We start from the raw sequence: 16,135 nt of genomic DNA, 5'->3' as shown, positions 1-16,135 counted from the left end.
AACCTGCTTACCAGCCTGTCTGCCTAGAGATCATTGGTTATGTTGCACTATGTGAGATAGCCATTGACTGCATGACCTCCTTCTTTCCCCTTGGGAATCCTTTAAAAATCTTCAGTTCTCTCTTCCTAATAGAGAAATGGTTGATTTTTGCCTAACATTTCCATGTGAAGGTCCTGTTCCCTGATCTCTCCACCCAGCTAATGTTGCTCTGGCGGAGTGATTGAAGGTTACCTAGACCATGGGCAGGAGCTTTTAGGCAGCCCCCATCACCTCCACTATCATGGGGGGGTGGGGTGGGGTGGGGTTGGGATGTGTACTCCCACGACCAGTGACATTTCACCAGTAGGGAGAAGAGGAGCCAAGAAATACCAGCCAGAGTGTGAGCAACCTTAATGAACCAGCCCCAGGATTGCATCCCTGACAGTGGGAGTGTTTCTAGGGAAACAGCAATGCCTTCTAGACCCATCTGTGGCTGTGGGAGTTGGATCACAGTATTCTTGGGAGCATGCTGAGCCCCACTGTGGGTGTCCTCTGATAGCAAAATGTTAAGAACACTTGGAAAGTCCCCCAGGAACTTAGCAGTGAAGTATCATAGATCCGTAGTCTCTTAGAGTCCTGTCCACACTCCTGCCCCCTTCTCTCTGTACCCCAAAGCTGCAATCTTTTAGCCTTCTCCCCTCATAGTGGCTGATAGATGTTGAAGTGGATAGTAAATCCAATGAATGGCAGAGAACCAAGAGAGAAAAGTAACTGGAAAATGATGAAATTCAGTGTGTGTCTGTGACTTCTCAGAGGGTAGTTCAAACCCGGTCAAATGGGTAGGATGAGAGGGAAGTGAACTCAAGAAAGGCAGATAAGGGGCTCCTGGGTGGCTCAGTCAGTTAAGCATTCTTCAGCTCAGATCATGACCTCACAGTTCATGAGTTAGAGCCCCACATCAGGTTCTATGCTGACAGCTCAGATCCTGGAGCCCACCTCAAATTCTGTGTCTCCCTCTCTCTCTCGCTCTCAAAAATAAACATTAAAATTTTTTTTAATAAAAAAGGGAAGGCAGATGAGCAGTGGGAGTGTCCAGGATAAAGCCTCAGATGGAGAAGGTGGTCAGTGTTGTTTTCTAAAAGTCTATCTCTTGACCCCCACTATTCCCTGCTTTGTCCAGACTCCATCTCCTGCCTCTTCTGAGACTTCTGGAAAGAGTCAACACTTTCCCCCTCCATTCACTTCTCAAGTCACATCCCAGTATTGCCCCCAAACTGCTTTTGACAAAGCATCTTAACTGCTTAATGGACATTTTAAAGTCTTTAGCCTCCAGGATCCCACCTTTTCCTTGAAATTCTGTACTTGCTTGGCTCCTTGATTCCACACCCCAGGATATCCCCACCTCTCTCTGATTGCTCCTAATTCCCTGTGGGCAATGCTTACCTCCCCTGGATGCTTAAGTGCACCCAGGCATCCACCCTTGGCCAACCACTCTCATTTTACTCCCTGGTGGTCCCATCTATTCCTGGGTCCTCCTACCATCTATCCATTGACGACTTCCTAACTAATACCTCTAGCCCTGACTTCTGCCTTTAGCTTCAGACCTGCAGCTGCATGTCGATCTCCTGGGTGCTCCCTCAGGCACTTTAGACTGGATCTGCCAAAAATGGAGAACATCTTTTCCCCCCAAAGCTGCTCCTGTTCTCCCTCCCATTACAGTTGAGGATACCACCATCTTCCCAGATCTATGAGCTTGAAACACGTCTTCCTCTGATCCTCCTTTCCCTTAAGCCCCATTCCCAATCCATCACTGAACTCTTCTGTCTGTTCCTACCCACCTCACGTCTGAGTTCAGGCCTTGTCTTTTCCTGCACAAGAGCCTCTGGTTTCCCTGACTCAAGACTTACCCCCTCAAATCTATCCTCCACACTACCCAAAGTTATCTTTAAAAAATAAAAATAAAAAAACACACACACACACACAGTGGGGCGCTTGAGTGGCGCTCAGTCAGTTAGGTGTCCGACTTCGGTTCAGGTCATTATCTCGCGGTTCATGGGTTGGAGTCCCGCGTCGGGCTCTGTGCTGACAGCTCAGAGCCTGGAGCCTTCTTTGGATTCTGTGTCTCCCTCTCTCTACCCCTCCCCTACTCGTACTCTGTCTATCTCGCTCAAAAATAATAAAACATTAAAAAAATTTTTTTTTTTTTATTTTTGGGACAGAGAGAGACAGAGCATGAACGGGGGAGGGGCAGAGAGAGAGGGAGACACAGAATCGGAAACAGGCTCCAGGCTCTGAGCCATCAGCCCAGAGCCCGACGCGGGGCTCGAACTCACGGACCGCGAGATCGTGACCTGCCTGAAGTCGGACGCTTAACCGACTGCGCCACCCAGGCGCCCCAAAAATTTTTTTAAAAAACTCACAGTGACCACATCATTGCCCTGCTTAAAATCTTGAACAGACTCTCCACTGTGCACCAGATCAGGCATAAACCCCTCTGCCCACCCATAACCCCCTGCCCCCACTCTGTATTATAGTTTCCGTAGGCTGCAGGACAGTGAGCGCTCCAGAGTTGCCCATCTATTCCATGCTATTTCTTCTCTCTGTATGTTTACTCATTTTGTCCTCTCTGCTTGGAACTCCCTACCCTCTGCCTCTCCCCCAGCATCCACCCTTACCGATTTCCCTCCATCCTAGTAGACTCAGTTCCAGCGACCCCTCCTCTAGAAAGTCAGCCTCAGCTAGAGAAAGTGCCCCCTTTGCATGTGTGTCTGTGTCATTGAATCACTATCCTGTGAAAGAATGTTCTATGGTGTAAAAGTCTGTCTCTCTCTCTCTCTCTCTCTCTCTCTCTCTCTCTCTCTCTCCCCTCCCCCAGGGGCTCTCAAATCTGGCTGAACATTAAAATCCCTTGTGCTCCAGCCCCAGAGATTATGACTTAATTGGTTTGGAAGGGGACCAGGGATCATTTTTTGGAAAGCTCTTCAGGGATTCTAATATCCATCCAGGCTGAGAGCCACTGCATTAGACCACAGGCTTCCTGGGGACAGATTGTATCCTTCATTTTTGTGTCACCATGCCTAGCGCAAGCCAGGGCACATGATCAGAGCTCAGGGAAACCTCGCCGATGCTTATTAACAAATGGATCTGCTGGCAGTGTGTGTAATTCCTTTCTCCCTCGGTCAGTGGCTCCTAAAAGCAGATCTGCAGACCAGCTGATGAATTCTGGGTCTCATCCTCAGAGATTGTGATGTGTATGTAGTGGTCCCAGAACCTGTTCAGAGCTCTCTGGGTGCCGGTTTGGGGCTGCCAGACTTGAGTAATACTAGATTAACTAATCCTGCTAGTCTTTAATTCACCTTGAGTGTCACCTCCTCCAGGAAGCCTTCTCTGATTGCTCGCCTTTCCCTCCCCACCATCTTGGCTGTCCCACACAGTGAGATGGACTAAGGGCTCCTCCTTCCTCTTCTGCTCTCCCTCAACACCCCGTTTGCTTCTGTGCTTCACACTGTGTACAGAGTCTGTTTACTTGTCTGGGCCTTCCTTTCAAGCACAGTCTGTGCCTTCTTCCTCTTTGGATGCACAGTGCTTAGGACAGCACCTGACATGTACTAAAGATGAGCTGAAGGGGCACCTGGGTGGCTCAGTCGGTTGAGCGTCCGACTTCAGCTCAGGTCATGATCTCGCGGTCTGTGAGTTCGAGCCCCACATCAGGCTCTGTGCCGACAGCTCAGAGCCTGGAGCCTGCTTTGGATTCTGTGTCTCCCTCTCTCTCTGCCCCTCCCCCACTCATGCTCTGTTTCTGTCAAAAATAAACATTAAAAAAATTTTTTTTAAGATGAGCTGAAAAAGAAAGAGGGAGGAAGTGTGGATGCCACATGCCCCGCGTGCCTTCCCCAAGAGTTTTCTCGGCTGCCCTTGCTGTGGTGCTATATCAAGACCTTCTGCTCAACCACAGCACATCTGTTACCTGTTTACTTAACCTTTTGCCTCCAGCATCCCAGCTGCAGGTAGAGAGTGAGACCCCACAACCCTGCCCAGTGGCTGCCTTGAAAATTAAATAAGTTCATGTACATAAAGGCTCTGATGGGTGCTCGGCAAGTAGAAAAAGCACCAGATAAGTCTTATTTACCTCTCGGTGTGGGTGGTCTTGCCTCTGCCTTCTGCATTCCCACCCCAGCTTTCAAATGCCCTTGCAGGGCATTTATCCTGCCCGGTCGCCTTCTATGCCAAGTCCTCCCCCTGCCGTGCACCAGCCAGGTCCGCCAGCTCTACAACCTGCTTCCTTTCCACGTTCAGTCCCAAGCTTTGGGATGGCCAGAGGAGCTGCCAGCTCTGGCATCCTTTCTACTTTGATTGAAAATCAGTTTGTTTATCAACATACAGGAAGTCAGCCTGCAGCAAAGCATCAACATTCTCTTACACCAGGTTCGGGAACTCTAGCCACCGCCCCCCCCCCCCGCCACCGCCTTCTCTTGCCCAAAGACAGGTTGAGTGCCAGGGATGACTCACCATGGTGCACAAGTGATGGCCCTTCTCTAGGTTTGGCTACAAGATGTTGTGTATGTGGCTGCACACACGGGCGGGAATACTGGCCAGCTTTTTGTGGGGCTGGGTGTATTTGTTTCCAAGGGCCACCACCACAAATTACCACAAATTGAGTGGCTTTAAACAACAGAAATTACTCTCTCACAATTCTGGAGGCCAGAAGCCCCAAATCAAGGTGACGACAGTGCTGTGCTCCCTCCAAAAGCTCTAGGGGAGGATACTTTGTCTTCTCCAGCTTTTGGTGGCTCCTGGCATATTCCTCATCTCGTAAATGCACCACTCCAGTCTCTCCCTCTGTCTCTATGACTCTATGTGTTCAATGCCACCCCCCTCCTATCTCTTATGAAGATACTGGCCATTGCATTTAGAGCTTACCCTAAATCCAGAATGATTTCATCTGCAGATCTCTAATGAATTCTGTCTGCAATAATCCTATTGCCAAATAAGATCACATTTGGAGGTTCTGGGTAGACACGAATTTTACAGGGGACTCTATTCAATCCACTAAGTATTTGGCAAAGGGGGCGATACATTTATTGTTTTCTAATAATAAGGGTCAAGGTGACCTTCTCTGAGAAAGTTTGCTTATTTCTCAATTTCTTCCCCCAATCTGAAAACAGTTTGATGCATTTTACAGTAAATACACTGTACAGATGTCCTGAACCATTAAAATGGAAAGGCAGAAGTCAACTAACAAATAGGAAGGGGAAAGGGGCATGATATCCAGAAATATAAGCAGAGCAAAGCTCTGATTCTTGAATCTTCTAGAAGTAGAAATGAGCCTCTGATGGGTATTTCTCCCACCTTGGATTAGATAAGGAGGGAGACCAACTTTCCCTTGATCCTGAATGTAAAAAGAAAGTTTTCCTGTGGGAACCCAGAATTTTAGGAAAGCACGGGGGCCTTCTAGAGACAGATTCTTCCAGTGGCTTTCCGTAAATGCTGAGACACAGTGTTAATTTGTCAGATAAAGGCGATGATAGCATGAAGGGGAAGGCCTGGGTCCTAGCAAATACCTTTGTGATATCAGGATAAGGGACAGAGAAGTTTAAAGAGCTAATACTTAACAGATCCCTTGGGGTGGGGGGGGGGCGCTGGGGCTGGGGCTGGAGTGAGTGGCAGGTTACATTTATTGCCAGCTTTTATCTGTAATACTTCATAAATATTTTCTCAACCTAGTTTTCATCAATACAGTCCAGGTTCAGCGGTAGGTCCGGGGCACAGAGATTAGTCTAACATGTTTCCTGGATCCAGCAGAGAAAGGCCAAGTGGCAGTTGCTGGAACGTTCTCTGGGCAGGAGCCGAGGAATAGGCAAATTACAGATGAGGTCATCTAGAAGTACTCAGAAGACATTGCCCCTTAGCAGTCTAGAACTTAAACTTCAGGCTGTAGTAGGTTCACATTTTTATGTTACCTAAATTCTGGTGGGAAAAATAAATGTATTTCTTCTGTATCTACACTCTCTTGTTACTCAGGCCTCCATGGTCGAATACCAAATACTTCTCCTGATCACGTGCAGATTCGTGCAGCGGCCATGTTTGTGATTTTTCTCAGACATTAACTCAAATTCTGTTCATTTCGTGATCTTCCCAACCCCAGTAACTTGATCCCCAGAGCTGTTGCTAGAAGCAGGAGGTTCACATAGCCAGCACACAAGTGCCAGTGCCAGTGGGAGAGAGCTGTTATTTCCCTGTCTTCCTCTCTCCCTACTCTGGGCTTACAAAATACCACATGCCCTCTCTGGTCCCTGGCTCGTGGTGTCATCCTCTGAGATGTCACGGAGTCTCCACCTGATCCCCAGCTAGAGAGACTCCTCACCATCTTCTGCTGTGACATCAACTCTTTCTCAGCTGATTCTGTGCCCTGTTCCACGGCCGGTGTTCAGGCCCAGGGACTCAGTGTTCTCCCCTTTGCTCTGAGACCACAAGGAATATGGGGGCCTCTCTCTAAATCAAGGACACATCCATGTCTCCATTACCACTTCTTGCCTGCTATACCTTGATGGCTCAGAGGCCACCACTCTGATATACTTGGGAAGTGAGAGACACAGCTATTCTCTACACTAAGACCCCCAAGCTAAGAGAGGGTCTGCTTCTTCCACAAGGACCTGGTCTTAAGAGGCAGAGGGCAGGCTCTTCTAGATGCATAGCATAGGTTAAAAATGCGAACGCCTGACCTGGGTTGATTGGGTGCAACTCTCAGCTCCACCATTTATCAGCTGTAGGACTTTGGGCAAGAGGTCATTGAACCTCTCTTTGTCTCAACTCATCTATAAAACAGTGCTATCCCATAGGTTTAAGTGGGCCACTATACATGCATATAAACTTCTGTGCAGGTTTCATGCAGGACAGAACCTACCACATTGCGAGCATTGCAAAGACTTTTCTGCCGCAGTTATTAGGAATAGTATTTGAATTAGTACTGTTCCACCTTCCACTTTTTCCCTCCCTCCCTCTTTCCCCCCACAGCTCAGAACTTCTCGTCTTCTAGCATGAGGTAGAAAAAACTGTACTCCAACTGTGTGCTCCAGCTCCTTCCACCTACACCTAGACCACAGGTTTTTTTGTTCCATTTATTTTTTTTTAATGTTTATTTATTTTTGAGAGAGACAGAGAGAGAGAGACACTGAGCATGAGCGGGGGAAGGGCAGAGAGAGAGGGAGACACAGAGTCCGAAGCAGGCTCCAGGCTCTGAGCTGTCAGCACAGAGCCCGACATGGGGCTCGAACCCACAAGCCGTGAGATCATGACCTGAGCTGAAGTCAGACACTTAACCGACTGCGCCACTCAGGCCCCCCTTGTTCTATTTATTTTCAAAGGCTTTTGGTGACAGTCCCCATCAGTGCTGACCTCACGTTTCAGTGCCCACATGGGGACAGTCATGGGGCTAAGGACATGTGGGGAAATGAAGGAGTTAAGGTCCCACGTCCTCCCTTCACTAGGCAGTCTCCAGGAACGTTGGCTGGGAGGTCTGGGGAGAAGCCGTGTCCTGGTGGTGGCTGTATCTCTGCATTTGCACACCCATGCAGGACTCTGGAATCGACATTGGGGACATCACCGCAAGGAAGGCCCTGAGAAAACAGCTGCAGTGCAAGACCTTCCGATGGTACCTGGTCAGCGTGTACCCGGAGATGAGGATGTACTCGGACATCATTGCCTATGGAGTGGTAAGGACCTGCCCCTTGGGGTTCACTCAGACACAGAGAGCAAGGCCAGAGAGAGGTATAGAGTCAGGGGAGAGCCTGACTCCACGGGACCTCTGGTAGACCAGCGGGCAAAAGGCGGCTTTTGGTTTCATAGACAGAACCTCTCTGTTCCCTTGAGAGGTACTTAGTCTCTCCTCTGGAGCCTCAAGCAATTTAGCTCTAGCCTCAAACCTGCATGTGCTACTTAATAAAACAAAACCCTGCAGTTAGGTTAAGATTGCGAGGTAACATACCAATCACCCACTGTTCCCCAAGCAACGGGTGCCTGAGGTTCTAGTGACCAGCCTGTATGCCTCCCCCACCGAAGGGGCTTATGCTTTCCACTCACACGCACAGCCTCTAGGAAAGGAGTTCTGGAACACAACCTTCTTGAGTTCACTGTATTTGGGGGAAGGTGCCAACCCCCTGTTGTTTGGCACAGAGCAGTTACCCTTATGGAGGGCAGAGCACAGGGTTTGGATGCAGACAGATGTGGTTCGGATCCAAACCAATCTTGACCAAGCTGCTTCTCAGTCAAGTGTCTTAACATCTATGGGCCTCAGTTTCTCCCTATGTTAAATGGGGCAAAATAATGCTGTACTCCTAGAATAGAAAAATGTCTCAGCTATATAAATATATATCCTGACGATTTGTATTTTCTAAGGTTAAAATACTTTTAATATGGTAAATTCTACCATTATCCCAATGTTCCCAGGACGATTCAACTCTTAAAGTGTTTTCAATGATACCTGATTGATTTTTTTGATATCTCATCTGGTCTTTGATTCCTGAACACATAGAGCTTTTCTATTGACAGCTATAAGCCCCCAAAACTACAAAGATTTCTCACCACCTTGTTCCAGGGTGGGGGGGTGACAAAAAGGCAAAGTGACCTTCCCATGTTCACATAGGTCATTAACACAGAACTGAGTCTAAAACATCATCTTTTTTTCTTAATTCTTTTTAATATTTATTTTGAGAGAGAGATGGAGTGTGATCAGGGGAGGAGCCAAGAGAGGGGGAGACACAGAATCAAACGCAGGCTCCAGGCCCTGAGCTGTCAGCACAGAGCCCAAAGCGGGGCTCGAACTCAGGAATGGTGAGATCACGGCTTGAGCCGAAGTTGGATGCTTAACCGACTGAGCCACCCAGGCACCCCCTAGAACATCAGCTTCTGATAGCACTCTGCTCCCTCTCTTTGGAGAGAATCCCCGCAGACCTTTTTGATATTCTAGGATAAAACTCAGAGGAAGAACTGTGACCTCCCCCTCCGATAAGCTGTGGTCAAAACTGAGTTGAAGGCCTGCCTCAGCAGGAATATAATGGGCGTAGCATCTGCTTGGGTTGGGGTGAGAGGAAAATGCTTGCTGAGGATTGGCCTCCATGTTCTCAGTGCGCCTCCAACTCTGACATCCTAGGATGCTATAAGACACAGAGCCAGGATTCCAGGAATCCTGTCCCCCAATGAGACTTTCGTTGTCCAGCAGACCAACCTACAGGAGGGAGTCAGATCCTCCCACAAGAGTTTCCATGGCATGGTTGACATGTCCTGAGGAAATCACTCAGTGGCCCCTTGCGTCTCCATTTCTCAGGCTGGTGTAATTTGGGTGCCAGAAAACTCACCTGAAGCTTCAGATCCTCTTGTTCCCATGGAAACACACCAGACTATGAAGTACCTATCAACCCCATCTATCTCCCTAGGGCCATATTGAGGACACAGCTGTTACTGGTCCCCCTGCACTCTGCCCATAGCAAGCTGTATATGATGCTTGGCCATGGTTGGACCCAATCCAAAAGGGAGGGTTATGCTACTGTGGCTCTGGAGAAACTATTGGCCCCAAACCCCTGTGAGCTAGGGCCAGCTTCTGGATTCATGTTCTCACCAAGCTGTCAGCTATAGCTGAACAGTATCAGCCAAACAGTATTAACTACAGTGGGAAAGCAACAGTGGAGGTTTGTGTATACAGCCATTGCAGTACTGGGCCTTACCAAAAGCATTCTTGTCTTCCAAGCAAAAGGGTCTCATCTTAATGAAATGTACAGCAGACTTACCATGTAGCCCTCACTACCACACCCAGAAACCTTTCGTTGATCAAATAGTAAATGGCATATACAGGGTTGAGATCTGGATCTGAGTCCTTAGTTAGAGCTGCTTTTCCTCTGGTGTGCTGAAAAGCCATTCTCTCATCATCCCAAAGGACTGAGCAGTGCTAACCATCCCTAGGGCTAGCAGAGGTCTCTGACCCCCACCCCCACATGTTCATCTGCCAGCCCCTGCTCAGGGAGCCCAGCCAGCCTCCCCTCCCTTCTGGCTCCTCCACAGCCTGGGCTCTGACAGAGTAGAGACACGCTGGCTTGTCAAGGAGCATAATTAACTCTTAATGGGGGCAACAGGGTGAAGATGGGCAAAGCAGGATGCAGCCACAGGAGGATTTGCTGAGGCTGAATCATTCTTCCTGGTGATTATTTTTATTCTGAAATGCAGAGATGTCTTCTTGGGGGTAAAGCTTCTTCTTACTTTTTCCGTGCTAACTTACGCCAAACTACATTGCTCAGGTCAAATAACCTCCTGGAACTCTCAGTGGGGCTTGGGTCAAGTCTATAACCCAGCCCATTAATCCACTCACAGGTCCCTTTAATGACTGCCACAGGCAGAAGGGCCTCTGGGCCCCATTGTGTGGGAACGGGTTTCCCCCGGATGGTGGAGCTCCACGTCCAAGAGGCGGGGTCTTTGGATTCATCCCAGCTCTAGTGTGGACAGCGAAGATGGAACAGCATCTGGAAACAGACACACCCAGCTTCCGAACGTTAGCTTTGCCACTTACTCTGTGTGATCTTGGCAGGTTAGAAAACCTTAAAAGTTATAGTTACACCATCTGAGGGGGCAGTTTTCAGTCTCAAGATTGTCGCCAGCTGCATGAGGGGAAGAACTTTACACTTGTCCACCTGCCAGTGTTGTTCATTTGGGAATGCCATCCATTTGTTCATTTTCTTCACTCATTCATTCATTCCACATGGATTTACTGTCTGCTATGGGCCAGGACTGGCCCGTGTCACAGACCATGAGAAAGACACAGCCCCAGCCTGCTCAGACAGGGGAGAAAGGCACGTGAAGAAGCAGTAAGAACACAGCACACCAAGCGCTACAGTAAGAGAAATGGAGATGATGATGAAGCATAGGGCCATGACCTTACACCCAGATGTGGGTGAGGAAACACTTCCAGAGCAACAGAGAAGCTGAGAGCAGAAGGAAGAAGAGGACTTCATCTGACAAAATGAAGGCAAAAGTAGAGGTGACATGGGGAAGAGCCCATGCGATGGAAATGGCATCACAGACGACGAGGTGAGGCAGACCTTCTGTGCCACTGTTCCTCACCCTTAAAAGAGATCATATTACCTGGCTGCATTGCTCTGAGGATTAGGGGAGATAACACATGGAAAGCACTTCACATGGTAGCTGGCACATAGATGCAGCCATAAAAGCTAGTTTCCCTGAATAGCTCTCAGGAAGGTTATAGCCGTAATAATAGTAGCTAACAATTATTGCACATTTGCTATTTACCAGGCTCCATCCTATGTACTCATAGGTAGTGTCTCATTTAACCCTCATAACAACCCTGTGAGGTAGGCACTATTATTATCCCTATTTTAGAGAGGAGAAAATAGACAAAAAGGAGTAAATGTTCTTTGTCCAAGACCACACAGCTGGAGCCAGGATTCCATCCCAGCCTGTCTCTCCCAACAGCATCAACAGACCACCTGCTTAATGGGGGAGGAATGACACAGAGCTGGGGGCACTTTATCAAAAGCCACCACCTACCTCCTCACCCAGGGGATGGCTTTGAGAACCTAGCAGAAAGCCAAGTCTGACATCAGGGCTCCACGGACCTTTTGCTTTTGCTTTGCGACAGCTGTTAGCGGGTCTCACTAATGGATTACAGTTCTCAGCTTTAGATGTGACACCCACCTCTCTGTAGGCTGTGGGAGAAGTCCAGAGAGTGTTTACGTATGCTGCCTCACACAGGCAAGCCAAATAGTTCTTTTATAAACGAGGATTTGCTACATAGATGTTTCTGGAGCCTCTGCCTAGGGAGCTGGCACACATTTATATTTCTTCAGAACTTCCAAACTGCAAGTTTGGGATTGAGATGCCTTTGCCTGGTAGAGGAGAGGAAGCTCAAGAGAAAAGAATTTGACTCTGTTCCTTGTCCCCTGTCAAGAACAGGGGATTCACAGAGCACACACGTGCCTCGGGTTGTTGCATTTTGCACCCCTAATTGGGTCCATTGCCTTCCTGCCACAAGTTGTCAAGACCATGAGAGCTCAGCCGCCATCAGTATCTGGCCTCCTTGGCTAGATGCCCCACCTGTGTGGTCCATTGCCCTGGTCTTCCCTGAATTCCAACATCCCTCTTCTGTTCTAAGCAGAGTGCTTCGGTTGCTAACAAGAGCTATGTATCAGCTAGCTCAAGTTGAGGTGGCTAATGATACCACAAACTCTAATGGGCACAGGAAGTAAAGTGCAGCTGGACATGGGCACCCGAGCCCGGAAGCCACTAAAGCCATAGCAGGGGCAGAACTTCTCTAATCCTGTCTCATGCTTCATTTCTTCCTTGACCACATTGGATCTCTCAGCTTACATATGGCCCGATAGATACCCCATACCCAATCTAAATGGCTTCACAATTCTTGTGGCCACCACCCATTGACCACACTGACTCTCTCATCTAGAGTTCTAGGACAGAGAAAGAGGATGATGAGATGGTTACATTCCAGAAGGAGAAGGGTGGAGAATAGAGAAAGAAATAGAATTATTAACTCATTCTAAACTGCATGTTGGTGCCCACCATGGTCTACTCAGCTATAGCTGGTGAGCAGGGCCATGTGGACAATAACCTGTCCTCTCCAGGGACTGGAAGTAGACATATGCCAGAAAGGAACATTGAATATTGGCTTTCTTACCAGACATGGTAAGACACTGGTCCATGGTACCCAGGCACGGGTTCTATTGATTGCTATGTGCCTGTAGGTGAGGATAAGAGATACCTCTCTCTTCCCCTACTCCCATCCTGGACCCCTTATCCACCTATCTGACCTCCACTCTGGAGATTCATCATCTGGGCACCACAGGGGCCAAGCCAGCCCCTGTTGGATCTGCAGGAGGCAGAAAGGACCCAGAGGACATCTCAGGCCTGAAGGCAGCTAACATATTGCCCACTTTGCCCAACCTTCCAGAGCAAAGACTTCTAACCAAGGACTATTGAAAGCCGTGGTGCCACCCCTATGGAAATAGACAGGGTAAAGAACCTGGCACCATCTTGTGCATGTGTGAATATCTTTTATTTCTACCTGGACTGTCACAGTTTAACAACACAAAAATGCTTCTCCTTCCCTGGAGGCTGGTTTTTCCTCAGCACCTTCATGCAAGGCAAAAGCTGGTGGTTATTGCTCTCCAGAGTAATCAAGGGGCCGTGGGGCGATTATGGACATGGGACTTGTCTCAGTGGAATGCTGGCTTCTCCTGACTTAATGCATGTGTTTCTCTGTTCCTTTATCCTTGGTGTGGCTACCTTTCCTCTGGTGTCCAGCTGCAGAACTCTCTGAAGACCGATTTGTGTCTTGATCAGGGTCCAGACACAGAGAACGTTCCCATCGTGTACATCTGCCACGGGATGACACCGCAGGTGAGTTCCCTGAGAGAGGCTCCTGTTGGGGGTGTACACATGTATGTCCAGTGTGGAGAAGGATAGCTAAAGTCATGTTGTGGCTACTGTAGGCACAGAGGCTTCCAGGGCTCTTCAATAAGAGTATGCTCATGAGTAGAAGAGGAGAGTCATGCCTGCCTTGCCTGGAAGGAGGTGGCGGGGGGGGGGGGGGGCGGGGAGCAGATGCTGGGATGCCTGGATCCCCTGGGGTGGGGAGCAAGGAAAGGGATAAATTTCTGAAGAGGAACGCCTGCCTTATTGGGGAAACTATGGGTAAATCTCAGTCCTCGCTCTGGTAGCCATGCCCTTCCCTAGCAGGCGGGAACCCAAGGTCCCCCCCAAGCTCCCTGACATCTCAATCTCTTCACAGTGCCATTTCATGGCCTCTGGGATCTGCCCTTTAGTAGATCACAGCTGGAGCCAAGATCTATAGCCAGGAGAACTTTTCTAGCTCTTAGGACCTTCTCCTGGTGGAGAATGAGGGAAAGCTACCAGGGAAATAACTTATCCTAGGAAAAATTAGCCAGTCATAGCCTAGGCTCCAGATATCCAAAGAGGGTGCTGAAACACAGGCTAGAGAAATGGCTTATTCAGTAGAGTACAACGGACAGCCATTTTTCCACGGATGCCACAGACTGACCTGTTCTGGCACTTTCAGAGTTTACTTATCTTACCTCCAGAAGGGCATGATTTTTTTTTTAAAAAGATGGTATAGAAGATGTGTATATTTGTGCAATTATAACTGAGTGTTTAAAAGAGTGGTTACCCACCTAAACATACAACTGAAGGCTATCATGATGTGTGTGTGCTGAGACTTACAGCAACTGTCCACTGTGACCTCCACCCGCTCGTCCTTTATGGGGGCCAAGCTGCTGTGACATCACTGACTGGTCAGTTGTAAGTCAGCAGATCACACTCTCCCCACACCACACAGTATAGCAGCTCATTCCTCGTTCTTACAATGCTGCGATATTTTTCACAGATGACTATTTTTATGTAAACTTTTTATTGACGCACAACATATGTATAGAAAGTAGCCAATTGTAAGTGTACAGATTAGTGAGTTTTCAGAGCAAATGCACCACCATAACCAGCCCCTAGATTAAAAAAAAAAAAAGCATTATTGCCTGATTCTGAATTTTATATAAATAGGATCCTAGGGTGTATGCTTTCTCATGTTGGCTTCTGTCTTTCCTCATCGTATTTGTAAAGTTCCTCCATGCTGCTACATGTAGCTGTAATTTTCATTACTGTGTAATTTTCCATTTTATGAATATACAGTATTGCCTATGTATTTATGGCTGATGGACACCTGGGAAATTGCCAGTTTGAGAGTATCATGAATACTGCTGCTATGAACATCCTTGTTCATGTCTTTTGGTGCACATTTGGACTCATTTCTTTTGGATTTATACCTGAGTCAAATCACTGGATCATAGGGTTGACGTGTGTTTACTTTTAGCAGACAATGCCTGCATTGGTCGGCTGGGGCTGCTGTAACAAAATGTCACGGGAATTTATTTTCTCACAGTTCTGGTGGCTGGGAAGTTCAAGATCAAAGTGCTGGCTGATGTGGTTTCTGGTGAGGGCTCTTTCTGACTTGCTGATGGTTACCTTCTCTGTGTCCTCACACAGCAGGAAGAGAAAGAATGAGAGAGCTCTCTGGTGTCTCTTCTCGAAGGGACACTAATCCCATTAGATCAGGGCCTGACCCTTATGACCCCATTTAACCTCAAAGATTTGGAAAATTCTCATCCTGTCCATATGGCATGTTCTGAAGAGAACCCTGAGTGTGACTGAACAACTGTTTGATTAAGAGATCATGGTAGGACTCGTGGACTCAATCGGCCATCACAGCAGCAGAAGCCATAAATAGAGATGAGCTTATACCAGCAGAGACACTGGCAGCCTCCCCTGAAGAGAGGACAGAATGAAGGCAGGCTGATGGGTTTCTTAGATTTCACAAGGCAGGAGCATAGAGCTGTTCAGCTGTGAACATGCACTATTCCTCAAGAGAAGAAAGATGCTGAAGGCCAGACCCACCAACAAACCCAGGGGCAAGGCTGTCACCTCAAAGGGAAGGCCTACCTCTCTGGTTTCAGTGGTCCAGGATGACCCCTCCCAGGACCTCAGGGGTAGGGTCAAAGCAATGAGTGGCTTGGGCAGGGCCACCCTAGAGGTCCAAAGGGTCAGGCAACTCCACAGAGCCATGGGGTGATGCCACCCCAGTGGGCCTGGAGTGAAGAGCATCAAGACAAAGAGGATTGTTCTCAAGCCTTGAGATTAAATGGAATTAGCCTTGCTGGGTTTTGGACTCCTTGGGGATCCATCACCTCTTCCTTCCAATTTGCCCCTTCTGGAACACATTTGTCTAACCGGTGTTTGCCCAGCCACCATATTTTAGAAGCACATAACTTCTCTGATATCACAGTTTCTCAGCTGGAGAGAAGTTTTGCCTTGGAATAAATCACACTTTGAGCCTCATGCCCATCTGTTTTCGATGATACTTTGATGACATTTGGACTCTAGAGTTGATGCTGGAATGACTTAAGATTTTAGGGGCTGTTGTGATGAAACCAATGCATTGTGCTTGGGAGAAGGAAATGAACTTGGCGGGGGGGGGGGGCAGGGGAAGAATGCTATGGACTGAATTGTGTCACCCCCAAATTCATATGTTGAATCACTAACCCTGACTGTATTTGGAGAAAGGAAGCAAATAAGG

General features: G+C 48.2%; 1 protein-coding gene across 7 annotated transcripts in view; it reads left to right on the top strand.

Moving 5' to 3' along the window:
- The window catches only part of GALNT18 (polypeptide N-acetylgalactosaminyltransferase 18), a 410,401-nt gene that overhangs the window by 349,761 nt on the left and 44,505 nt on the right, over positions 1-16,135 (top strand). For all 7 annotated transcript variants that reach the window (XM_045038963.1, XM_045038961.1, XM_003993000.5 and 4 more), the window contains 2 exons: positions 7,554-7,691; positions 13,297-13,392. In XM_045038963.1, the coding sequence (XP_044894898.1) occupies positions 7,554-7,691; positions 13,297-13,392 (234 nt within the window). The remainder of the gene's footprint in view (positions 1-7,553; positions 7,692-13,296; positions 13,393-16,135) is intronic.

The sequence above is a fragment of the Felis catus genome, chromosome D1 (genome assembly GCF_018350175.1).
Source record: "Felis catus isolate Fca126 chromosome D1, F.catus_Fca126_mat1.0, whole genome shotgun sequence".
NCBI lineage: Eukaryota > Metazoa > Chordata > Mammalia > Carnivora > Felidae > Felis > Felis catus.
The sequence above is the reverse complement of the archived record's forward strand: the minus strand, read 5'-3'. Positions and strand labels throughout refer to the sequence as shown.